Below are 26,986 nucleotides of genomic sequence, written 5' to 3' on the forward strand. Positions count from 1 at the left end.
AAATATTCGCCAACTCACAATGGAGTTATGCTGTGCTTTGCTGCTTCATGCTGAGTTCAGTTAGGAAAGTCTGTGAGTCATTGGACCATATTCAGAAACACTTCCGCGCCACACCTTCATTACGTTCAAAAGGCTCTAGTTGAAGTGACATGGGTCGTTAAGTGTGATTTTACGCTTCTGCTTGTAGTGACATTATTATCTACACTAGTAACGGGAGAAACACTCTTGAGAATCTGGGTGATCGTCTCTTTGGCCTTTGAAAATAGTCGTGGTGAAGTGTTACAGGTCTTTAAGGGTAGTTTTACGGTTTTAGTGACACAATAACAAGATATTTTACATCATTAACAGGAGAAACACTCTTGAGAACCCGGCTGATCGTCTATGTAGCCTTGGAAAATAGTTGTGGTGAAGTGTTGCAGGTTTTTAAGGGTGACTTTACAGTTCTAGTGACACAATAACAAGATATCTACATTAACACCCTTGAGAACACCGCTAATCATCTCTGTGGCCTTTGAAAATAACCGTGGTGAGAAAGCGAAGCGTCTCTGAATACGTGTATAGTGTAGTTATCAAACCCACAATTCTCCATCCTGACTCGCCATCCCGGTTTCCTTTAGGTCTTACTCTTGAAGAAAACATATTTCACCATTAGAAAAACCCAGACACGTTGCATCCTGTGAAGTCCCACTCGTTATCGAACACACAAGTCCCTCCATTAATTACTCAAGCACTTTTCCCTTCCTGACATCCTTTAGACATGACTTCCTGAAAAAAAAAAGAAAAAAAAATACTCACGATCAGAAAAAAAAGTAAAAGAAAAATATTCTTCAAAATAAATTAGTCCAAAAAAAAAAAACGGTCTTCACAATAAAAAAAAATCTAAAAAAAAACGTCTTTCACAATTTTAAAAAAGTAAAAAAAAACGTCCTTCACAATAAAAAAAAGTAAAAAAAAAGTCCTTCAATAAAAAAAAAGTAAAAAAAAACGTCCTTCACAATTAAGAAAAAAATAAAAAGAAACCCTTCACATTAAAAAGCCCCCCAAAAAACGTCCTTCAATAAAAAAAAAGTAAAAAAAAAAACATCCTTCACATTAAAAAGACCCAAAAAAAACGTCCTTCAATAAAAAAGTAAAAAAAAACATTCTTCACATTAAAAAGCCCCACAAAAAACATCCTTCAATAAAAAAAATCACAAAAGTCCTTCACAACCAAACTCCCCCAAAAATATCCTTCACAATAAAAAAAAAGCGCCAAAAAAACATCTACAACCAAGAAACCCACAAAAAAAAAAATCCTTCACAAAAAAAGTGCAAAAAAAATATCCTTCAGAACCAGAAAAGCCCTTAGAACACAATCAAACCCACAATCCTTAACTCCCTAAGCCACTTTCCCCTTATCCTCAAGTCCTGCAGGATATTTAACCATCATGCTGGTACTCCTTAGAAAAACATCCTTTACAATCACAAAATGTCTCCAAAAATTCAACATTTATTTACTCTTACTAGTTAGGAGACCCACAATTCCCTATCCTTACTCCAAGACACTTTCCCCAATCATAGTCCTGCAAGATTAGTAGTGACCTCAAGTCCCTCCTGTCAGCCACTATTCCCTAAAAAATAACAAAAAAAAAGCAATATTTTTAACAGTCTTTATCAGTTCTTCGTACCATCAGACCAACAGTACTCTATCCTTACTCCAAGACACTTTCCCCAATCATAGTCCTGCAGAATACGTACTGACCACAAGTCCCTTCTGTCAGCCACTACTCCCTAAAAACAACAAAAAGAAAAAAAAACATGTTCTTTAGTCTTTATCAGTTCTACATGCCATCAGACCCACAGTTCCCTATCCTAACTCCCCAAGGCACTTTCCCCAATCCTCAAGTCCTGCAGGATAAGTACTGACCACAAGTCCCTCCTGTCAGCCACTACCCCCTAAAAAAATAAAGAAAAAAAAAATAAAGAAAAAAAAACATTCTTTTCAATCTTTATCAGTTCTACATGTCATCAGACCCACAGTACCCTATCCTAAAATTCCCCAAGACATTTTTCCCAATCCTACAGTCCTGCAGGATAAATACTGACTTCGCTTCCCTCCTAACAGCCATCACATCCTGCCGATAGTGATGGGGGCGCACCCTGACGACTACGCCCACCAGGCCCCTGAGAAGTCCTACATTCACGTGGATGACTTTGACTCTCCCAAGGATCTCGCAGACTACCTTCACCTGCTGGACCAGAATGACGACCTTTATAACGAGTACTTCAGGTGAGATGGAGGTTAATTAATGCATATCAGTTGTAGTTGTGATTTATGCATTTATTTAGGTGTGCTCTGTGTTTTTTTTTTATTTATTTATTTATTTATTTATTTATTTATTTATTTATTATTATTATTTTATTTATTTTTTTTTTATTTATTTATTTATTTTTTTTTTATGCAATTTCTTTATGATGAGCTTCACAGTGAGTGCTTCAGGTTAGACAGATAGTAATTAGTGTGTGTCAGGCATGATGTGCCTTATTCATTTCATTTCCACATCATGCACACATTGTCCACCTTTCATCTGTAGTATTTCTTTGTGCTCTATTACAATCAGCATTCTCACACGACCCACACACGTTGCATCTTTCATCTGTACGCTCTGTCAGTATTGCATCATAACCTATACATTCCTACCTCACACACCTCCATCTTTCACCAGTACAGCATCCCTTTGTACTGTACCTCAATCAACATCCCACATAACCCACTCTCGATCTTTCAGGTGGAAGGGAACCGGTGAATTCATCAACACTTACTTCATGTGTCGCCTGTGCTCACTCCTTCATGACGAGGGGCACCAGCAACACTATGAGGATATCAACCACTGGTGGCGCGGCGGTGGCACCTGCATCAACGGGTCCTGGAGGAAGTACGACAGGTTTAAGCAAGAGTCGGAGAAGAAGAAGAAGGCACCAGGTAGCAGGTAGAGGGAGGGAGGGAATTAGGGAAATGACAAAGAGGTGCACAGGTTATCATACAAAGTCCCAGGTGTGTGTGTCTGTGCGTGCGGTGTCCTGATCTCTCGAACGCTGGTTGGGTTATGTGTTTGTTTTTTATCGTCTGACTTGCACGGTTCTGGCGGTTTTAAAGGGGTGAGGGGGTTTGTGCAGATACAGTCCAGTCATGTATAAATCTTTACTTAGAAGGACTTACGTGTGTGTGACTGTGTGTATACATGTATGTGTGTGTGTGAAGTGTGGAGTCCGTAATTGTTAATGGATATCAGTGGTATTTATTCTTGTTCATCTTTGACCAGAAAAGATTTACAGGGTAACTCTGCTAAGCTTCCCAGAGCATGTGTGTGTGTGTGTGTGTGTGTGTGTGAGTGTGAGTGTGTGTGTCACTGTCTCTCATGCATACAGTACTGACTCAGATACGACACTGAACTGAAGTGTGGCGTGGTCTGTGGTGTGTGTGGTAGTGTGGCAGTGTGGCCCAGTGATGCTTCTAAGATGTCATAAAATGGCACGTAATCAGAGCACCACTTGAAGAGGACACCATTGGGTTGATACAGTAAAGTTCTCTAAGGAAGCAGGCATCAGATTCTTGGCTTGTGGAGTGCGTGAAGTGCCAATAGATCCCATAATACTGTGTTGTTGTGTTGCGTCTCTCAAGCCAGAATGTTGCCTGGTAGATACCTTTTAGATGTGACTGGGCAATCCTAACCTAACGTCACTGGGTCAGCATCACATGTGATCATGACAATAGAAGCAACTGTATATTTTGACAAGTATAGACACAGAATTCACTGGATATTGTACCACTACTTAGGACAACTGTACTGTATATACCGTTGCACAGAAACTTAAACGAAGGCTGATGGAAGACTTTTATCCTCGGCACGTACGTCTAGAAGCACAAAGCAGCGTCCCCAAGTGCTGCATGAGTCATCCATCACTTGTACCCCAGTGTGTGTGTCTGCCAGGAGTGTGTAGCCTTTAACAATACACCAAAGACCTTGTATATAATTAACCTACGCCAGAGCATTTTGTATACTCTTGGTGATCTTGTTGACGGCTGTTTTGTACCAGAAATGCCCTGTCTGGTGAAGGGAACTGGTCACTATGAGGTGTGAGGACTGTGAGGTGTGTAACAAGCATAACTATTAATGGTGCTGATTGCTGACTGACTGACTGACTGACTGGCTGGCTGGGGTGTGGAAGCAAGGTGGGCATTCATCTGTCATTCATTCAGGTGTGCATTCATAACCCTTTTCATCTGCTGCTGGTGACAACTCCCATTACTTTATTGGAGGATGTGATCTTACTGAGCTAAAATGGTATAGAATAATGATTCCATAAACTGCTTTTTTTTTTCTTCTTCTTTTTTTCTTTTTTTGCCAGTGGTATATATCTTTTGAAATTTAGACTCGAAACTTCCACTGGATCATTTAATCAAATTTGGCTGTCAAAATTTTAACTACATACTCTAGGAGGTTTGATCTTTACCATCATTCTCTGCTTTTGTTGCTGATGCTGTGTGTCTTTTGAAATTTAGACTCAAAACTAGCACCAGATCATTTCATTAAACCTGACCCTTACAAAAACTGAACTAGAAGATTTGAACTACACCATCATACACTCCCATCACCAGTGCTGTACCTCTTTTGAAGTCACACTCAAATCTTGCACCACAGCACATGCATGAGCTTAATTAGAAGCCACAGCAGTGAAAAGGGTTAGTGGAGAAACCAGGATGACTTGGATTTGAACTAAGAGTGTTGAATTTCACTAGTATATAATTAGATAGAGTGAAATTGTGGGCTAAAACAGAGAAGAGCGTTGATGAATGAGTGTCTGAAGTGTTGAAGTCTAGAGAGGTGTAATTTGTGAGTCTTTAATATGAGGATCTGTTTTGGCTTCATGGAGTGTTGAAATCCAGGGTATATAATTAAGAAGAGGGAAATTTACAATAAAACTGAGAGGAACGTTAATGAATGTCTGATGAAGCACTGAAATTTGGAGAGGTGTAGATTTGTGAGTCTGGTAACATTGCGACAAGGAACGTTGAAATCTGTACTGTGTGATGAAGGAGACTGAAATTTTGGACTAAAAACGAGAGAAATGTTAATGAATGATTGTCTGATGAACTGTTAAAATCTGGAGAAGTGTAAATTTGTGAGTCTTCAATATTATGACAAGCTGTTTTGGCCTCTTGTTTTGAATTAGTGTAGCAAAACATAACATCTCGAATTCCTACGTATGTGTGTGTGTCTCTTTCTCTCTCCCCAGCGGGTAGAGCAAGTCATATCCCAATGCCTGTGAATAATAATGCTGTAGTGTTATCAGTGTTAGCAATGTTTCTGCCATTACCACATGGTTTTGTTTTGGGAATGTGTGAGGCAGAGAGGAAAGAATATGAGACGTGAGTGTTTGAGTGAGTGTACGTATATGTGTGTGTGTGTGTTTGTGTGTGTCAAGCTTATTATATCCTGGTTTTTAGTACTAAATTATGTTTTTCTACATTTTTTTTTATGTATATTCTTTGCTGACACACATTCCACTTCATTAGTAATGCATTCCTCTGATCAGTGTTTTGCTTTATTTAGAGTACTGTATTGCTGCAAATTCTTACCTCCTCTCTTGTTAAGCTGCTATTTCCTTCAAGCTGGATTTCCTAGTTGATATAAACCTTCTGTATCTATCCTTTCTTTTGTGTAGCTTTTGTAGCACATATACCATAATCATACCTCTTTTGTGTGTGTGTGTGTGTGTGTGCAGTGTAGGTGAAATCACACTAGAGGCAACACGCAGCCCTGTCAGCTTTATAATATATGTATATATTTTAGATGTACTGTGAGATGGACTGAGATATTCTTATGTGATGACAGTGAAGGGAGGAACGGAGGCGCTGGTGTTGTAATCGCTGGGGAAGAGTCGCTGGTCGAGGTCAATAGAGTGTACAGCTCATCCCAGAAGTAATGTCACAGGTTTCATTAGCTTACATGGGATACTGTGACAAATAGTAACTCCATTCCCTGAAGATTCTAGTTCAAAATTAGTGGCCATTTTTACTACTTATGCTTTTCGCTGCTCTCTTCATGGGTTGCCACAGTGACCAGTATGTTCGGTTTTCTGTGCTGCCCTCTGTCACACCCACCACTTGCACGTCTTCTTTTGCTGCATCCATAAATCTCCTCTTTGATCTTCACTTCGTTGTTACTTATGGATGATAAATGAAGGAGGAAGATTTGTCTGGTGATCTGATTCAGTGTACAACTTATCATTCATTCCTTGAAGAGTCTAGCTAAGGGGAAAAGCTATAAGGGTCATTGTACCTTGTAGTTTGTAGATGAAAGGGAAAAGATTCACTTGCTGTTCTGATTCATTATAACCTACCTGTAATTCCTTGAAGAGTCTGGATAAAGGGAAAAGTTGAAAGGGTGACTGTTCCTAGTTAGAGGGAGAGATATAGGGGTGACGGTACCTTACAAATTACAAAAGGAAAGGGAAGAGATTCAAAAAGATTCATGTGATAATCTGATTCATAGCACTTTCCTTTCAATATTGTTCTTATTTTGAAATCTGTTAATCTGTGGCATGATCTTGTACCTTCCTTTTTATTTCATTCATTCCATTCATACTGTGAAATGTTTTAATCTGTGACATTACTTCTCACTGTAGCTGTACGTATATATAGGTGTAGTCATATATAAAACCTCCATAGTCAGTGAAGAGAAGGAAAGGGAAGCAGGGATGACATGACAAGTGGTTAGGAATGGACTTAACTTCTTATTCAATGTATACTGTGATATAAGCAGTAGTAGACCCTATGAAGGGGACAGTGCAGGGAGCGTCCGTGTATAGGAATGTGTGTGTGTGAACGTATGTGTACTTGTGTAGGTGTGTGCGTGTGTGTGTGTGTGTGTGTGTGTGTATACAACTGCATAGGGACTGCCATGTGAAGGTATGATGGCTTCTTGCAGCTTCCCTTATTTTCTTATATTTTTAAGTTCTAATGTATGTACCTGTGTGTGTGTGTGTGTGTGTAAGAGGGTCACTGGCAAAGGCCTACAAAAGCTTAATGAAAAAAAAAGGCCTACTGACATGCCGGTCCCTAAAGGAAAGGGCCAAAAAGAATCATCCGAAATCGTGTGTGTGTGTGTTTGCGTATATAATAACATTAATAATAAATAGTTTATATAGGTTGCAGCTGCAAGGCTGAAAATATGTATATGAATAATATTGGGTTGATTTTTGGTGGTTATAGAGTGGAGGAGCATTACAGTGTGTGTGTGTGTGTGTCTCTGTGTGTGTATCCAGCTGTAAGTTATGGAAGTGAGATTATAAGTGTGAGGTTCTGTCTACTTGTGTGTGTGTGTGTGTGTGTGTGTGTGTGTGAACTAGCAGCAGACCTCCACTGGCAGAATAATCAACAGAAGTGTCAAGGTTATTTCAATGCTAGTTCTTCTTCATTATCATTATTAACTTATTTGTACACACACAGAGTTACTACAAGTGTACTACTATGTACTATTACCACTTGTGCATTGTTTGTACATGTTGTGAAAGTAGTCATTAAGGATATTTCAGTTTGTACATTTATCTTTATATATATATATATATATATATACTCGTATATATATATATATTGAGTTTGGTTTTCTCTTGTGATATACTTCAATACTGTGTACTGTGTTGTGGTCTTTGGGGTGTTTGTTCTTAATTTATTTGTGTGTGTGTGTGTGTGTGTGTGTGTGTGTGTGTGTGTGTGTGTGTGTGTGTGTGTGCGCGCGCACATATTCCTTCAGGCAGGGACAGGAGCAGCAGGAAATATAGAAAAAAAAAAAAAAAGCTGCAGAAATTATAAAGAATTGTCACCAGAAAAAAAAGAAAAAAAGAATGAAGTATAGAAATGGAAATATACAAAAATGGTAATGGATGAAGCTGATAAAAAAAAAAAAATAAATAAATAACAAAAATAAAATTCTGAAAGACTCAAAACACATGAATTAAAGCCACACATATTTGGATTTACACCCGGTGCATCATATGGTTAAATTCTCGTATTTAAATGTGATATATTTTTGGTTATTTTAGTTCAGGTAATGAAAAAAAAAGTTTCATTTGCCTTAGTCAAAGAAACAAATGTGGATTAATTGTACCTTCCTTTCCTGATACAATGGAGGTGATCATGTGTTACTGAAATAGATAGGTCTTTTTTATTATTATCATTGTTATTATTATTATTATTATTATTATTATTATTATTATTATTATTATTATTATTATTATTATTTACTTATTTATTTATTTATTTATTTTTTTTTTGTTTTTTTGCTCCGTTGTTCCTCCTAATTTGCTTTCATAGTTCCTCATTAAGTATTGTGGCCGGCGGTGATGTGCGCCGTGTATCATGTTTGTCTGTCTGTCTTGTATGACTGATACTGAGAAATTTTGTGTTAAACCCATTCTGGAAAAAAAACATTCCTTGGATTTGTCGAGGTGAAGAGAGGGATAGCTCTCTCTCTCTCTCTCTCTCTCTCTCTCTCTCTCTCTCTCTCTCTCTCTCTCTCTCTCTCTCTCTCTGTAAATAGCACAGTAAAGTATAAATGAATTGGATCAGAGACAAAAGCAATTTCATTCAATACATAGCATTGCTGAAAGATTATATAAACTTGCTCAATCACTTTTTCTGTCAGTTGTAGCTCTCTCTCTCTCTCTCTCTCTCTCTCTCTCTCTCTCTCTCTCTCTCTCTCTCTCTCTCTCTCTCTCTCTCTCTCTCTCTCTCTCTCTCTCTCTCTCTCTCTCTCTCTCTCTCTCTCTCAAGCCTCATAAGACACTTAAGGCCTCAGATAAGATACACACTGGAGACAAGAGTGCACACGCTGATGATAATAATGATGGAGATGTGATAATTTATAATGCATCAACCATTCCATAGCATTTAAGGCAACACTGGCCTGACCATTAGTGGCATTTTATTTCCTATTATGACAGCTGAGTCTCACATCCCACAGTTTATCAGGACAACAAGACTGGAGGTTGTTCTTGAAATGTTTCATTAAGTAATCTTTAACAGGCTGTAATAGTGGATATTATTTTTTTTTCAAGGAGTATTTACATGATTCCAGTGATATTTCAATGAGGATTCCATATCTTTAAGTGGCTCTAGTGGATGTTATTGGGGTTTTCAAGTGAGTTTTTGTGATTCCAGTTAGGGTTTAATGATGATTCCACAGCTCTAACAGGCTCTAGCAGATGTTATTGGGGGTTTTCAAGTATGTTTTTGTGATTCCAGTTACGTTTATTAATGATTCCACATCTCTAACAGGCTCTAGTGGATGTTATTGGGAGTTTTCAAGTATGTTTTTGTGATTCCAGTTACGTTTATTAATGATTCCACATCTCTAACAGGCTCTAGTGGATGTTATTGGGGTTTGAAAGAGTGTTTTTGTGATTCCAGTTAGGGTTTAATGATGATTCCACAGTTCTAACAGGCTCTAGTGGATGTTATTGGCATTTGGAAGAGTGTTTTTGTGATTCCAGTTAGAGTTTAATAATGATTTCACAGCTCTAACAGGCTCTAGCATATGTTATTGGGGGTTTTCATGTGTGCTTTTGTGATTCCAGTTATGTTTATTAATGATTCCACAGCTAACAGGCTCTAGTGGATGTTATTGGGGTTTGAAAGAGTGTTTTTGTGATTCCAATTATGTTTATTAATGATTCCACAGCTCTAACAGGCTCTAATGGATGTTATTGGGGTTTGAAAGTGTTTTTGTGATTCCAGTATTAGTTTGACAAGAATTCTACACTATGAACTGAAAAAAAATATCTATGAGAATCTGAACCTTTATGGCATTTGGAGATCATTGTTTGTAAATTGTAAAGTGCTTAATGACACAGACCAGTATTGTGAGACTGAAATGAGTGGGATGTGAGACAGTGCTGTACTTTTACTATTTTTATAGAGTAACATGACAAATATTGTGTATATATTTTAGGTACTGCAAAGATTTAATTCATGGAGTGGAAAAGAACATATAAATATGTGTGTGCTGCAGCTCCTGATGTGAAGGAGTGGAGGGCATTTGTATACATTCACCTGGGAAATGTATGTGAGTGAATGAGTGAATAGGTGGCAAACATTGATTTTACATTAAGTCATCTGGAAAGCTACAAATTGGGTGATTTGAATAAGTGGTAAACATTTTTTTTTTCACATTCATTTCACAGTCAGGTATCTGGAGAGTGGATACTACCAATAACAAAATAAATGAAAGAAAAAAAGAAATCAGGAGAATGTTTAAACAGAAGTGTTTAAACAGAAATGAACATTTAATCACATGAAAAAAAAAAAATCTGTTTAATGTCAAATAGAAATGAATGTCTGGGAGAAAGGTACCATACATTACTGTACATTCAACCACCTGGAAAAAGAAAGAAAACAAGGTACAAGTGAATGCACCAATACTAGATGAACATTGCGCAGTCATTCACTTGCCTAGAAAATCTATATTCTGTGATGTTAAGGTGTGAAGACCAAAGACTGTGGTGTGTGGTGTGGTGTGTGGTGGTGTGTGGGTGCACGTGTGGTGACCTAAATGAGTAACCTCAGTATTCCAATGTTAATAATTTTATGAGTGCTTCAGAAAATGATAATAAAAAAAAAAGCAATGTAAATAGATGGTTTTATATTTATGTTCAAAACTTATGTGGGGCTTTTTTGTGTGTGTTTTGACATTATTCTTTTTAATCATCTTTTATTGGTGTCTATATAGCACATGATGGTCAAAATTGATGTAGAAGATTATTATTATTATTATTATTATTATTATTATTATTATTATTATTATTATTTATTATTATTATTATTATTATTATTATTATTATTATTATTATTATTATTATTATTATCATCATCATCATGATTATCATTATTACTACTATTATTACTAGAGTCTTTTGTTTTATATTTTCTATCACTTGCTGCACAATAAAACCCTTGCTAAAGATAGAAAGAGGAAGTTTATCTCATTATTACCATATCCTCTCATAGTGGGAAGCAAAGTGGTAGTGCATCATTTTATTTCCACCAACATTTCTCTCCTGACATATTACACTTCTCTCCTCTCCTCTCCTTTCACTTTTTTTTTTTTTTTTTTTTTTTTGCGAAAAGAAAAAAAGAAGGTAGGAAAGGTACTGAAAAAAGTTCTCTCTCTCTCTCTCTCTCTTGTACAGGATTTCAAACATTGCAGAATGCTATAGGTTTATTTTGACTCATTATAATAATTAGCAATCGAGGGGTTTAATATACGTGATGTTATCAAATGCAAGGGGAAGCGACAGTGATAACAGAGTGCGGTGGTGCTGGTGGTGGTGGCGGTACACGACCGAGTCACACTAATATTGAAAACCTCTTCTTTTCCTTTTATTTAATACAGAGTGAAGTAACAGTTAGCGATAATATATTAAAAGACAGTGTTGTTGGTGGTACATAGTTAAACTAAGATTAAAACCCCTTTGTTTCCTTACTATTAATTACAAGGGGAGGTCGTGGTGGTGGTGTACATACGAAAGTCAAACTAGCACTAAAACCCCCGTATTTTCTATTTATTAAGTACCATTGGGATCAGCTTCTTCATACCCCTCCATACATCCTGGGCAGCTGGCTTTATGAAGTTGGAAGGGAGGACAAAGCCATGGAGGCCCTCATCAGGAAGCTCCAGTGTGTAGGCATAAGGAACATCGAGAGTAGCCTTAGCCCAGTCATCAGTGGCGCCTGAAGCCAAGTAAAGCTCACTTGATGATGTCACTTCATACTGCGCGCCTTTCCTGCCTCTGCTTCCCTTAGCAGCGGCTTGAGCAAATGCCAGTCCTGCTTTCTTCATTTCCGCGGTATTGGGGGCTTCCTTCTTCGTAAAGCCCCAGGGGTGGTAAAGCTTCTGGCCAAAGCTATGCACCGCCATCACCAATCTCAAGTTGTTAACTGAGGAAACACGCGTCATCTCCTTCTTCAGGGCGCGCGTCTCCAGCTCGGAAAAAGGCGCGCTGCCTTGGTACACCTCGCTGCACGGGTTGGTCGAGGCTCCTACACCGTAGCCCGTAGACCAGTTGCGATTCAGGTCCACCCCGGTACAGTCCCGCTCCATGGACGGGTCGATGGCCCGGTTCTTGCGCCACAATCGGTCCGTGTTTCTGGAGTACTCGTAGCCATCCGGGTTTGCAATAGGGACGCAGTAGATATCAATGTTTCTCGTCAAAGTGGTATCGTCTGAAGCCAGTTTGTCCAGGAGCTGCAGAGTGACTGCTTCTGATATCCATTCCCTGGCGTGGATTCCTGTGAGTAAGGTAAGGACGTTAGGCCCTTAATCTGAACCACTTCGCTCGCTCACCCCGACCACAGCCAAGCCAGGCCACGCCACGCCAAGCCACAGCAACACAAAGGCCACAGATGTGATAAACCAGGTTCTCAAGAGTGTTTCTCCTGTTCATAATGAGGAAATCTCGTTCATCTCTTTCTAGAACCGTATAAACACCCTTAAAAACCCATCACTTCACCTCAACTATAAAAGCCACAAAAACTATTACTCAGGTTCTCAAGAGTGTTTCTTCTGTTCATAATGAAGAAATCTTGCTAATCTACCACTAGAACCATTAAACACCCTTAAAAACCCGTGTCATTTCACTACGAGTACTTCCCAAAGCCAGGTTTATCCTGTTCATAATAAAGAAATCTTGTTAATATGTCACTAGAACCGTAAAGACATGCAAAATTCTTGTTAGTTATGATTAGAAACGTTAAAACACTCTTGAAATCCCTCAAACCTTTTACAAAACCTTCTTGATAAGTAGCAGAGAAGATAAAACGTTTGGGAATGCCCTTTAATACTGTAAAATAATGCTTAACTTAACACTACATAAGATCTATTATTAATCTCACCTCCTTCCATCCATATAGCATCTCTCTTTTTCGTTCCTGAAAAAAAGATAAATAAATAATAAAACAATGACAGTAATTATTACACCAGGGGTATGGGTGCAGGTGGCAAGACTGTTGGAGGTGGCAGCACTGGGAGAGGCGGGAAAAGAGAGAGAGAGAGAGAGAGAGAGAGAGTGTGGAGACGTGTGGCCCGAGAGGAAGCCAGTGTGTGCCTGCCTGCTTTGGAAGTGTTTCCCTACCTGTTGAGTGCCTGCCGTGCCCTGGGAGACTTGTGGTGCCCCTGTGAACTTGTAAAGCAGTGTACTTGCGGAGGATTTGTCAATAAACCTAGGAAATAGTGCCTGTGTTTTTCCTTGTGCCCCGGCCTCGTGTGTGTGTGTGTGTGTGTGTGCCTTGTCCCGGCGTTCAGAGTGTGACTTATTTGAGGCCCCGCTGCTCTAGTTTCTCGACCCGATCCTGTGTGGATAACACGCCCCAGGGGTGGGCGTAACATAATAATCAAAAGAATATTAATCATCACAAAAATCATCACTCATCATCACACGTTCCTATATCGTAGGTATCTTAGTGTTAAAGATTTAAATACTATTAATATTACTAGTTAGAAAATCAAATATTATTAATATGACTTGTTGAGGTTCAAATACTATTAACAGAACTAAATAAAATGTGCACTATGAATATGGCTGGATAAACCATCAAATACTATCAACATTGCTAGTTAGAGATTCAATACTACTACTATGACAAGTTAATGGATTCTAACCCTCCTTTGCCGTGGGTTTAATGTGGACCAACCAAATGTCTCGGTTTTCAAAGGTTTTTCCAATAGATTTTAACTCCACTCTTGGAGATTTGGCTGCCAGCTCGTGGAGGTACCATGCTATCTGTAATAGTTGTAGTAGCATTAGTAATAGTAATGTTTTATATTTTTCATTGTTGTTGTGGTTGTGTTTGTAGTAGTACATGTAGTAGTAGTAGTCGTAGTAGTAGTAGTAGTAGTAGTGGTTGTAGTACATCCTTACCTCAACATAAGTCATGTATCTCTGAGTGAGAGGTTTGGGACAGTCATTCTCAAAACAGGTTTCCCCTTGGCTTGAAAGGATCTCCCTTTTCACCCTCCTTTCCTCCTCCTGCAACGAAACATTATCATTATCTTCCTCCTCCTCCTCTTCTCCTTCTACTCCTCCTCATCCTTCTTCTTTCTCCTCCTCCTCTTCCTTCTTCTTTCTCCTCCTCTTCCTGTTGCTCTTCCTACTTCTACTCCTCTTCCTTATCCTAGCTATTATCAGAAACTAAAGAAGTATGAGAGAGAGAGAGAGAGAGAGAGAGAGAGAGAATGTCGAGTGCCGTCACCCACATGCAGAGACTGGGTGCTGCGCAGCGGCGAGCCCTGCGCTTGGTGGCCACCGACGAGGACCAACAACACCCAGCACCAGTAACGTCACTGGAGCACCACCGGGACGTGTCAGCACTAGTGGTGTACCACAAAGCTCAGGTGCAGAGGGTCCCCCACCCTGACCCCTGAGGCTGCTGCTACACACAGTACAGAGGTGCACCAGAGCTGCGGCCAGTAGCTACGAGCTAGTGAAGGTGCCTCGATCTCGCTGTAGCCAAACAGCAGGGCACCTACACAGCCAGGACTTCGCGGCAGTGGAACATGTTCACGGTGGCCACGCTCCAAGTGCAGGACACGTCCACACACCAGGTGAAGCTGGCAGCCCACGGGTGGCGTACCGCGCACCTGTCCCCACTGACACTTTGTAGTCTTGCATTACTATATTTCATTATTCTGTATTATTATTTTAATGTTAATTATGAATAGTGTTGTTCCCTGTAAATAACACTATCAGAGGCTTTTTAAATAATTATATATTCAACGTGGAATTTTAAGCTTTTCTGTAAATATTTATTTAAATAGAGAGAGAGAGAGAGAGAGAGAGAGAGAGAGAGAGAGAGAGAGGAGGGGGGATTAGTGTCATGCTCTCTCTCTCTCTCTCTCTCTCTCTCTCTCTCTCTCTCTCTCTCTCTCTCACCGCAAGATGACGCCCCAGGTCGGGAACCACAACATGGTATTTGATTCCCTCTCGCTGCAGTGACGTAGAGACAGAATCTTTAGTCCCAGGGAAGACTCGGAAGGTTGAGGCGATGCTATGTCCCAGAATATCCACCAGCCCTTCTTCCTCCAACCTTCCCATCACTGCAGCTACCTCGCTTCCTCCTTCAGCCCGCCATATCTAGGGAGGAAAGACATAATATAAACAACGCATACTGAAACACTTCCATGCCGCATCTCCACTACACTTCAAAGGCACTCGTTGAAATGACACGGGTTTTTAAGGGTGTTTTTGTGGTTCTGGTGGCAAATTAACAAGATTTCTGTATTAACGGAAAAAACAAACAAACAAACACTCTTGAGAACCTGGATAATCATCTCTTTGGCCTTGAAAATTGGTCGTGGTTGTAGTAGTAGTAGTAGTAGTAGTAGTAGTAGTAGTAAAAGACTTCCAACACCACCACCAATAAATAGATATACAAATACGTAGTAGTAGTAGTAGTACCACCGCTAAACACACACACACACACACACACACACACATACCTGGTGACCGGCGAGAACCTGGTAATTATTCACAGGTGTAGGAGAGGAAGTCGCCAGTACCACGTCTAGTACCAGAAGCACCAGTACCACCCAGTAGCACCTCATGGTTGCATACTAGAGATAAGCTGGGCTGTGCTGAGCTGGCCTCCTCACCCCAGTCTAAATCATTTACGTATTTCACCTGTGCAAGTGTGACAGATGGGACGCCACACTTGTGCTTCACTTCCTCTGTCCTACTTCATGCTTACGTGTTTATAATGATTCTGTCTGTATGTTTATCTATCTGCCTGTCTATCTGTCTTTATCTATCTATCTGTCTATGTATTCGTCTATCTGTCTATCTATCTATGTATAACTGTCCACTATCCCTATCTGTTTGTCTAGTTATCTGTTATACATCTGTCTGTATGTTTATCTGTCTGCCTGTCTATCTGTCTTTATCTATCTATCTGTCTGCCTATATATGTATTCGTCTCTCTATCTATCTATCTATGTATAACTGTCCACTATCCCTATCTGTCTGTCTAGTTACCTATCTTTGTATATCTATCAGGCTGGCAATCCCAAGTCGACAAAACACCATGAAATTTACTCACACACATCATTCACACTCAGGATATAAGTAGACTTTAAGGACCAATGAGTGCAATGAAACTGGCCAAATTCACTAACCTCCCTTTTCCCATTTTTTAATTTTTTTATTTCTGCGAAAGGAGAAATACTTATTCATTCATAAAAAAAGTAGTAATAGTAGTAGTTGAAGTAGGAAGTAGGAAGAGAGATTACACCCAACCAATCAGAGAACAGGATTTCCATGACGGCACAGAGCACCAGCCATTCAACGTGTAGTGTCATCCTGTCACGGGGAGGTAGCCACAAGAAGAAGAAGAGCGCCAGAATCTACAATAAATCCACATATCTCAATATAATCACGCTATTTTTACCCACTTCATCACTAAATATTTTATAACAGCATATTTCAACACCAATCTCTACTTTAAAGCACGGAAAAAAAAAACCACAAGAGGAGGAGGAGGAAGAGAGATGATACCCAGCCAATCAACGACCACAACTCCCATGACGGCATAGGCAGCCAGCCAACCAACCTATAGCCTTATACTGTCACGGAGAGCAGCAACCAATCAGCGTTGAGTCTCATCCTGTCAACACACACCGGTGGGAGAGACGGAGAGGAAGTGTTGTGGTGACGCCCAGGGAGTGACTAACACCTCAAAAACATCTTAATTTTACCTCAATAAGGCCTCCCAGCACCAGCCGCGATGACGGGCCGCCTGCCACCGTGTATTGTGGATGTGGGCACAGGGTGAGAATGGCGCGGGGGGCTTAAATAAGGGAGATATGGGCGTAAAAATAGGAGTCACTCTAATTTGGGGTGGCTCGTCTCTTATCAGTTCCTCTGTTTGTGTTGTTATTTTGTTTATATTATTTTATTTACTGGAGTAGGTTGTTTACTGGGTTAGGTAGATTTTGGAGTGTTTTTTTTTATAATTGTTTGTTTTTGTATGCTAATGACTTCTTTATATTTATTTTATTTTATTTTTGATAACTTAATTTTTTTTTTTTGTTTTATTGGTGTATTGTTGAATGTTGGTATTGTGCAGCTTCCCCAGACACAGCTGCCCTGACCTGTCTCTTTTACCTGCTGTTTGACATAACTTGTAATTTTTTTTTTTTACACAATCATATATTTCGGTGCCATGTGTCATTAGTTTTGTTTATTTGTATTCTGTCATAGCAACATACAAGACACGAGATTTCAAGACACATGCTTTAGTTTATAATGACTGTACACACACACACACACACACACACACACACTTTTTTCACTATTCATTTAATTACACATGCACAAGTGTCAAATTCAGAGGAGAGAAAACTGGCAGATAGGATTAGAAAAGCTTGTGAACGGGGAAAAAATAAAAAAATCTAATTTGTACTGAAGGAAATTTCTCTATATAACAGTTATTTCATTCCGCATTATATTAAATGAGAAAGAAACTGTCATCTTAGTCTTTAATCACTTGCCTTCCCTTCTCCAGATACACCAAGCTCGGATTTGCAGGGAACCACGAGCCTCAGATGATCATACCAAGTGCCGTTGCCATCAAGGAGACGGCCAAGGTGGGGGAGCAGTCCCAGCGCCGCCTCTGTAAGGGAGTGGAGGACCTTGACTTCTTCATTGGGGACGAGGCCATGGACGCCACCGGGTATGCTGTCAAGGTGAGGCTTGGGGGGGTGTGGGGGTGAGCAAGGCTGGACAGTACAGAGGGGTAGGTTAGGTCAAGGTGAGGTTTAGGGAGAAGGTTAGGTTAAGTTAGGTTATGCAGAGAGGAGAGGCAGAGTGAGGTGGAGAGAGGAGGTTAGCTTAGGTTAGGCAGAGAGGAGAGGCAAAGAGGTGAGGTGAGGTGGAGAGTGAGGGTGGTGGGTTACGTTAGCTTAGGTTAGGAAGGGAGGAGAGACAAAGAGATTAGGTGAGGTGGAGGTTGATTGATTGATTGATTGATTGACCACAGAAAAGTACACACCAATAAACACATTAAAAAAGTCCAAATTACAAATATACAGAAGAAATTTTTTCAACTACGTTATTGAAAATATATCTTCAAAAATAAAATCTGTTGCATAAAAACAAAACACAACTTATGAAAACCTGACAGCAACCAAATAAAAACAAGACACATTATAAAAATAAAACAGCAGAATGTAAATAATTAGACAAGAAATTCATTGAAAGTATTTAAAACCCATAAAAGACATGCGTAAAAACTAAATTGTAATCCTATACGTTTATATAAAAAACAAGAATTTATCCAAACAAACCCCCCTTTTTTTTTTTTTTTTTTTTGCAAACACACATCCAACATTAATATAAAGACAATACTTCATGTACAATTCTACAAACATTTATATAATCAGATCTATCAACAAATAAATTACTAACTGTCATTACATTATTTCTTTCTCTAACGTGACTGGAAATAGGACAATTTTCAAGAACATGTATCTCCATTTGAATCATACCACATGGATACTGGAAGACTCAACTGCGCATGCACGAACTTGGGTAGGTGCGACGTAGGGTTATTTGGCCCGGCTTGGTATATTTTCCCAGGAAATATAGTCAGAGTCCCAGCACTGTACCCAACTATGGTATAATCAAGCTGCTCTTACTGTTGTTAGCTTCAGTTGTGCATAGCCTGGTATCTGAATGAGGCCTGTAGGTGCTGGAAAAGTCCTGTTTTCCATGGAGTTCCGTCTTGCTACTGTTTACCTGTCAGCCGAGAGAGAGAGAGAGTGATAGGTTAGGTTAGGTGAGGCAAGGAGAAGCAGAGACAAGGTTAGGTGAGGCAAAGAAAAGCAGACAAGATTAAGTTTGGTGAGGCATAGAAAGAGAGGGAGAGCCATTTATTGGGGACGAGGCCATGAATGCAACCAACTTTGCTGTCAAGAGAGAGAGAGAGAGAGAGGGAGGAAGTGAAGGGAAGCTGCAAGGAAGAAAGATAACCATTAATCATTGAAGGACTAAAGAACGTGAGAGGAGCTATGTAGTAAATTGATAAGGAGAGAGAGAGAGAGAGAGAGTATACCATGAGTGGCCTCCCCGCCCGGCAGTATCCAGTGAGACACGGCATTGTGGAGGACTGGGACCTGATGGAGAAGTTCATGGAGCAGTGCATCTTTAAGTACCTGAGAGCAGAGCCAGAGGACCACTACTTCCTGCTGACCGAGCCGCCTCTCAACACTCCAGAGAACAGAGAGTACACTGCAGGTCTGTCCCTGTGTGTGTGTGTGTGTGTGTGTGTTTTGTTATGTATTTTTTTAATGTAAGACCCACACCATTTACACTTTTAGCCTTGTCTGCCCCTGGTGGAAAGGGACAGGAGCTTAGGCACAGCTAGCTGGTCACACACATCCCCAGCAAGGCCCCACAGCACACACTGGTTGACTCCTGCCCCTTCATACTGAGACTGTTCTCTACAACACACCTGCCCAATCCTGAGACCAGAGCAGATGCAGGATACTTCCTACAGCTGGCCCCATAGCACACAGTTTACCCCCTGCCCTTCATGCTGAGACTGTTCCCTATAACACACCTACTCCAGTCCTGCTCAGCCTAATGAAAGCAACACCAACTCAACATGCATTATCAGTAGACACACTCACACTCACAATAACAACAACGCTTTTTCAGAGATCATGTTTGAGTCGTTCAACGTGCCGGGCCTGTACATCGCAGTGCAGGCCGTGCTGTCCCTGGCGGCTTCCTGGGCGTCCCGGCAGGCCACAGAACGCTCCCTCACAGGCACCGTCATTGACTCCGGTGATGGTGTAACGCACGTTATCCCCGTGGTGGGTAGAGGGGCTTGTTTTCACTCAGTGTTGTCCCATACCTCTCATCCCTATCTTGTCCACCTCCCTAGTGCAGGAGTTAACCAGTATCCATAATTTTTCATTCCTTTCACTGTAAACTCTGGAATTCCCTGCCCCATTCCCATTATATTCTGTCCACCTTCCTAGTGCAAGAGTTAAGTGATATTCTCAATCTTTCATCCTTTTTACTCATAAACTTGAACTCCCTGCCCTGTTCAAATTCTATTTTGTCCACCTCTAGTGCAAGAGTTAACCAGTATTCTCAGCCTTTCATGCCTTTACTTATTCATTTTCTTTCTCATAATCTTCTGAATCCATGAGCCTTTAGGTATCTGTATAAATGTGAAGACACCATCTGCATGCAAGGAGTGAGTGTTGTAATGGTTCACTGGTGCCCCTGCAGGCTGACGGGTATGTGATAGGGAGCTGCATCAAGCACATCCCCATCGCTGGCAGGGACATCACCTACTTTGTACAGAGTCTGCTGAGGGAGAGAGAACCAAACATCCCCCCACAGATGAGCATGGAAACGGCCAAGGCTGTCAAGGGTGAGGCGGGCTGACGTGCTGTTCTTCTTGCTGATATTTGTGTTGTCCAGGCTATCACGGGTGGGGCAGGCTGACGTGCTGTTCTTCTTGCCGATATTTGTGTTGTCCAGGCTATCAAGGGTGAGGCGGGCTGACTATTACTGCTGTTTCTGTGGCAGGTGACTCTCAGTGTAGTTTGAGGTGTTGTAGAGGGATGGGTGGGTAATGTGCAAAGGCCTCAGACAAATGTATGGAAGGGGATGTGTTGGAAAGGTTAATGTTTCATAGAGGGACTGCCACGTGTAGGCCTGTTGGCTTCCTGCGGCTTCCCCTGTGCTCTTATGTATCACCGCCTCCCACAGAGAGATTCAGCTACATCTGTCCGGACATTGCCAAGGAGTTCAACAAGTACGACAGCGACCCGGCAAAGTGGATCAAGAAATACGAGGGCAAGAATCCTGTCAATAACCAAGCCTTTACTATTGACATTGGCTACGAGCGCTTCCTGGGACCAGAGATTTTCTTCCATCCCGAGGTGAGGCAGGGGGGTCTCTGGCTTGTGTCTGTCTATCTGTTTGTCTTCCTGTGTGTATACCAGGCTGGCAGTCCCATATGGGGTGACCTAGACAAAGTAACACACACACACACACACACACACACACACATTCACTCACATTCTCAGCAACATCAGCCCTTGGTGGAAAGGAAAGGGACAGTCTGGCGCACCACTCTACTTCACCTGTCACTTCCAGTTTGCCAATCCGGACTTCACCACGCCAATTAGTGAGGTGGTGGACAACGTAATCCAGAACTGCCCCATTGATGTGCGTCGGCCGCTGTACAAGAACATCGTGCTGTCCGGAGGCTCCACCATGTTCAAGGACTTTGACCGGCGGCTGCAGCGTGACGTTAAGCGCATCGTTGACGCTCGACTGCGCATCACGGAACAGCTCAGCGGAGGCCGGATCAAAGTGAGGATAGGCACCAACACAGATGAGGAACTGCCATTTTTTTGTCCACCTCCCTCATGCAAGAGTTAACCAATATCCTTAATCTTTCATCCCTTTCCCTGGTAAACTCTGGAACTCCCTGCATAGATGATAGATGGAGACTGTGTGTGGGGATGTGTGTGAGATTGTAGAGAGAGAGAGAGAGAGAGAGATTGTGTGTGTTTGTGTGTATTTGCCTCCCTAGTGCAAGAGTTAACCAGTATTTTTTATGCAGTGGACTTTTTTATTGGATTTTTATTACCCTTGGCCAGTGTCCCTCCTACACAAAAAAAAAAAAAAAAAAAAAAACTTTCACTGGGAAACACTCATCCTCCTGCCGGCATCTATTTTGTCAGTCTCCCTAATGCAAGAGTTAACCTGCATTCTCAGTGTTTCTTCCCTTTCACTGGTAAACTCTGGAACTCCCTGCTAACTTCTGTATTTCCTCATGCCTATGACTTGAACGCTTTCACGAGGGAGATATCGACACTTCTCAAATTGTGGTAATGCTTTTCAAACTACTTTTTTGAGGAACTGTCACTTTCACTGGGCCTTTTTTTATATATTTTTTGTTGTCCTACACCAGAGCACCTCTCATAAAAATCTTACATGCTTTCAAAGGAGTCACTCACATACGTGGCCAGTCAGTCTGCTTGCTAGTGGTCTCGTTGAAATGGTCTCTTCATGTTTTTTTTATTTTTTCTGTATTTTGATTTGATTTATTTGATTTTTTTTCAGCCCAAGCCAATTGACGTGAATGTCATTGCTCACAAGATGCAGCGCTACGCCGTCTGGTTTGGAGGATCGATGCTTGCGTCAACGGTAATAGTAATAATAATAATAATGATAATAATAATAATAATAATGGGTGTAGATTATTCATTCATTTACCAAAAAATATCTAACTTTTTAAGCTTGAATTCATCATTTCTTGTCCTTTCCAGATTACTGGTCATGAAAGTTTTGTTTAGGTCACCCTTGTTATGTCCCCTATACCATTTAACCCTTTCATTCCGGTGATCATATATGAACGATTGCATCAGTGTGTCCATAGCGACTGCGATCGTTCCCGTAATCAAGAATTTCCGTGCCTCAATTTTGAGCTCCAAGCGCGGTTTCTTGAGTCAGATGGCGCGTGGAAGTGTCTGGCATCTGTTTCCACCCGTAGTGTTGCCACTAGCTCTGTATATTTAGTGGTAACTAAGCTATTCTCCCATTCTGAGGGCGACACTTGTCAACCCCAGCGACCTGCTGTGTGGAAAGCACCCCGATAAGAGCGAAGGACATGGACAGCCTGATAATAGGGAAGGATCTCAGATCATAACTCACCATGGAGCAAGACAGATAATTTTTATTTAGCAGTGCTTCTGAGCCTGAAGACAGTGACTGATTATTTAGAGGAAAAAAACTGAAGAAAGCGAAGACAGCAGTAGTGAGGACTCAGAAAATGATTTAGAGGATCCACTTGTTTTATCAGAACAGAGAGAAGTCAGAGATAGTGGTGATGGAGAACAGACTCCAAACATTGTATTGAGAACCCAGAGTGGCTCACGGAGACGCAGGCGTGCCTCTCGTGTTCTGAGAGAGATGTTATTTGCTTGAAACTTGATATATACTCTCTCTCTCTCTCTCTCTCTCTCTCTCTCTCTCTCTCTCTCTCTCTCTCTCTCTCTCTCTCTCTCTCTCTCTCTCTCTCTCTCTCTCTCTCTCTCTCTCTCTCTCTCTCTCTCTCTCTCTCTCTCTCTCTCTCTCTCTCTCTCTCTCTCTCTCTCTCTCTCTCTCTCTCTCTCTCTCTCTCTCTCTCTCATTGGAAGTATACAATTTCTCTTCCAAGATGAGAGAGAGAGAGAGAGAGAGAGAGAGAGAGAGAGAGTGTGTGTGTGTGTGTGTGTGTCTTCTCCAGGCTGTTTCTGGTTGACAGATCACTCAGCGAGATCCTTGATAAGCTATAACTAACCTTTTCAGAGATCACATTGAGCTACAAAGTACATCATTGTATTCAGAATAACAGAGAAAAAAAATATTAGTATTCAAACAGTCTTCTGACAATTTCTAGGTTTGTGATTTTTACCCGTCATGGCTTATGGGAAAATAGTTTAATCACCGGAATATAAGGGTTAAAGACATATGTCAGATTCCCTCTTGATCACCCATGTTACGTCCCCTATACCACTTCAAGACCTGCACGAAATCCCATCCTGATTACTGACCCTAAGAGTTTTGGTTATGTCCTGTCTTAATCACCCTTGTTGTGTCCCTTGTACCACTCAAAGAACTTCATCACATCCCCTATTAGTCACCCTTGTTATGTCCCCTGTACCACTTAAAGACCTTCATCAGATCCCCTCTTAGTCATCCTTGTTATGTCCCCTGTACCACTTAAAGACCTTCATCAGATCCCCTCTTAGTCACCCCTGTTGTGTCCCTTGTACCACTCAAAGACCCTTATCAGATCCCCTCTTAGTCACCCTTGTTACATCCCCTGTACCACTTCAAGACCTCCATCAGATCCCTCCTAACATAAATTTACTTACATCTCTACTTTGATCGTCACCAAGTCCATTTTTCTTCCAGCCTGATTTCTACCAAGTCTGTCACACGAAGGCAGAGTATGAGGAAAAAGGACCAAGCATCTGTAGACATAACCCAGTGTTTGGTGCCATGGCATAGACACACAGCCACACACACCACCACCTTACTGTGCGGAGGGCGACATCCATTGTTACCGACACTAGTAGTCAAATGGCCTTGCTGTTGTTAAGTGTGTGTGTGTGTTTCGTGTATGTTTGTATGCATGTGTGTGTGTGTGTGTGTCTGCGTGTGTGGATGAGAGGATGTGTCGGGTAGGGTAGATAGAGAAAAGTGTGTTTGGTTTGTATGAAAATTGGCAGTGTTTTTTATTTGTTTGTTATTTGTTTTGGTTCTGAAGTGTTGGAAGAGTTTGTGGTGTTTGTTTTTAGTGGCAGTTTTAAAAATGTGCCAATCTTTGCAAGCCTCTTTGTGTGTGTCTGTGTGTGTGTGTGTCATGGTTGAGAGAGAGATGTGTGTTTGTGTGTATTTACTTAGTTATGGGTTTGTGTACGATTGCAGAGAGAGAGAAAGATTGTGTGCGTTAGCATATGTTTACCTAGTTGTGTGCGTGTTGCACTGATAGGTAGATAGAGTTAGTGTGTTGGTGAGAGATAGAGAGAGAGAGACAGAGGGTGAGTGTGCACAATTAATTCATTCCTCACTATTGCTAATGATTACTTGGGGTAGAAATCAACAGAGAAAAACGATTGATCCGATTCACAGTTTTCTTTTCTCTTCGTTCAGTGACATGCTCAAAAGTTATGTACATCACACCAATTCTTTCCTCATGACTTTTTTGTATCAATTCCTAATGTATTCTCTAATAATTTATTGATAGACTTACTTTTCACTGCCAAGCATTACTGTATGGGGCGAGGAAGCTTAGAATAACTTGTCTATCTCCATACCAGGCTGGCAATCCCACACGGGGCGACCCAAAGCACTGCACACACACACACACACACACACACACACACACACACACACACACACACACACACACACACACACACACACACACACACACACACACACACACACACACACACACACACACACACACACACACACACACTCACCATTCATACTCTTAGCCCTGTCAGGTCCTGGTGGAGAGGGATAGTATTAGTAGTAATCATAGTAGTCTCTCTATTTGTATACCAGACATGCAATCCCACACAGGGCGGCCCTGACAAAGCACCACACTCATACACACGTACACACACCATTCTCACCCTTACCCCTGTCAGCCCCTGGTGGAGAGGGATAGATGGATAGAAAATACTGAAATGTTCTCTATTATTCATTGCCTCCAGTTTGTTATTCAGTATGAATGGACAGCCACAGGTACATTATATAAAGATGTTATTTAGACAAGGAAATGTTTGTGTTTGAAATATTTTGCTCTCATTCCTTCCCTTAGATGTATATGCTTGTCTTCCTTTCTTAAGTCATTTTTTCTCCTCATCTTTCTCTTCATAATCCTCTTCCTCATTCTTTACATCCTCTTCTTCCTTGTTCTTTTCATATTTTTCCTCTCTCCAGGTTCTCTTCCTCCTCATTGAAAGAGGCTGACAATGACAAGCAAGGAATGAGAGAAAAATAAAAAAAGTGTAACTGTATTATATTGAATAGTGGAGTACCTCTGTCAGTAGTGGAAGTTACTGGCATTAGGAAGGCAGTGAAAAAGAGTATTTTGCCAGTAATGGAGGCTGCCAGTGTTAGGAAGGTTAGAAATGCAATGAAAATTGGTACTATTGATTATGAAAGTGAAAATGAAAACAAGTGCTTCTGTTAGTGATGGAAGTTACAGTGTTAGGAATGCAGTGAGTGTTGATCTAAGCTTCTTCAGCCTCAGAATCGAAAGGTGCTTCTGCTTGTTAACTTTGTATCATCTTTGTATTATTAAGTCGTTCGGAAATCTTTTGTTCCTTTGCAATGCTACAGGTGAAGTTATTGTGATCCTTCTATTAATTATAAGCTTCCAGTATGTTGTTATATATTATTATTATTATGAGACTCCGAAAAACTGTGATAATAATCCATCTTTCTATACACCAGGCCAGCACTCCCACACAGGGCGGCTCAGACAAAGCACCACACACACACACACACACACACACACACACACACACACACACACACACACACACACACACACACACACACACACACACACACACACACACACACACACACACACACACATCACTCTTAGCCCCATGTGGTGGAAAGTGACAGTATTGTGGACCACCCTACAACCTCCAGGAGCTTTAGTACAGTGGTCCATGAGGCTCCCTTTCCACCAGGGGCCACCAGGGGTAAGAGTGATTGAGTGTGTGTGTGTGTGTGTGTTGTGCTTGGTCTGAGTCACCCTGTGTGGTATTGCTGGGCTGGTGTACAGAGAGAAGGATAGATAGTTAATATTACCTAGTATTTCAGAGTCTCATAAGTTTAATCCATTCTTATATACTTTGAAAACACAACCTGATGTTCTTGATTTCCACTAGTGTTAATTCCAAAGATCTTTTTTTTCCAAGTGTATAGCTTAAGTAATATATGATAATACATTTTATTGCTTATTTCATTTTTCAATGCCTGTATCCTTATATATATATATATATATATATATATATATATATATATATATATATATATATATATATATATATATATATATATATATATATATATATATATATATATATATATATATATATATATATATATATATATATATATATAATTTTTTTTTTTTTTTTTTTTTTTTTAAGAAATAGGCTGGCTTGTTTTACGAAGGGACTGCTACGTGCAGGCCTGATGGCTTATTGCAGCTTCCCTGTGATCTTACTAAAACTGCGACTACAGCTATACAACTGGGAGCTTTGAGGGATGAGAATGAGTATGACAGGTAGAAATAGGCATGCTTTATACAGGGACTGCCAAGTGTAGGGCTGATGGTTTCTTATAGCTT

The 26,986-nt window shown here is 40.7% G+C and overlaps 3 protein-coding genes across 6 annotated transcripts in view; 2 read left to right on the forward strand and 1 right to left on the reverse strand.

Annotated features, from left to right (window-relative positions):
• The window catches only part of LOC135092045 (glycoprotein 3-alpha-L-fucosyltransferase A-like), a 59,761-nt gene extending 50,983 nt beyond the window's left edge, over window positions 1–8,778 (forward strand). For all 4 annotated transcript variants that reach the window (XM_063990198.1, XM_063990199.1, XM_063990200.1 and 1 more), the window contains 2 exons: window positions 2,105–2,269; window positions 2,769–8,778. In XM_063990198.1, coding sequence (XP_063846268.1) covers window positions 2,105–2,269; window positions 2,769–2,973 — 370 coding nt within the window. In that variant the 3' untranslated portion in view covers window positions 2,974–8,778. The remainder of the gene's footprint in view (window positions 1–2,104; window positions 2,270–2,768) is intronic.
• Window positions 8,779–11,245: 2,467 nt separating this feature from the next.
• Window positions 11,246–15,726, reverse strand: LOC135092046 (carboxypeptidase B-like). Its single transcript, XM_063990202.1, has 6 exons — window positions 15,534–15,726; window positions 14,968–15,168; window positions 13,957–14,064; window positions 13,698–13,818; window positions 12,932–12,967; window positions 11,246–12,328 (listed from the first exon to the last, which is right to left on the reverse strand). Exons 1-6 carry the CDS (start codon window positions 15,636–15,638, stop codon window positions 11,598–11,600), a joined length of 1,302 nt encoding a protein of 433 aa, XP_063846272.1. The 5' UTR covers window positions 15,639–15,726; the 3' UTR covers window positions 11,246–11,597.
• A 971-nt stretch (window positions 15,727–16,697) lies between these two features.
• LOC135092047 (actin-related protein 3-like) lies at window positions 16,698–25,091 on the forward strand. The gene is made up of 9 exons (XM_063990204.1): window positions 16,698–16,857; window positions 17,594–17,774; window positions 19,167–19,323; window positions 19,747–19,904; window positions 20,329–20,473; window positions 20,815–20,987; window positions 21,205–21,423; window positions 22,180–22,263; window positions 24,016–25,091. Exons 1-9 carry the CDS (start codon window positions 16,814–16,816, stop codon window positions 24,109–24,111), a joined length of 1,257 nt encoding a protein of 418 aa, XP_063846274.1. The 5' UTR covers window positions 16,698–16,813; the 3' UTR covers window positions 24,112–25,091.
• The last annotated feature ends 1,895 nt before the right edge of the window (window positions 25,092–26,986 follow it).

Source organism: Scylla paramamosain, chromosome 39 (assembly GCF_035594125.1).
Source record: "Scylla paramamosain isolate STU-SP2022 chromosome 39, ASM3559412v1, whole genome shotgun sequence".
Taxonomy (NCBI): domain Eukaryota; kingdom Metazoa; phylum Arthropoda; class Malacostraca; order Decapoda; family Portunidae; genus Scylla; species Scylla paramamosain.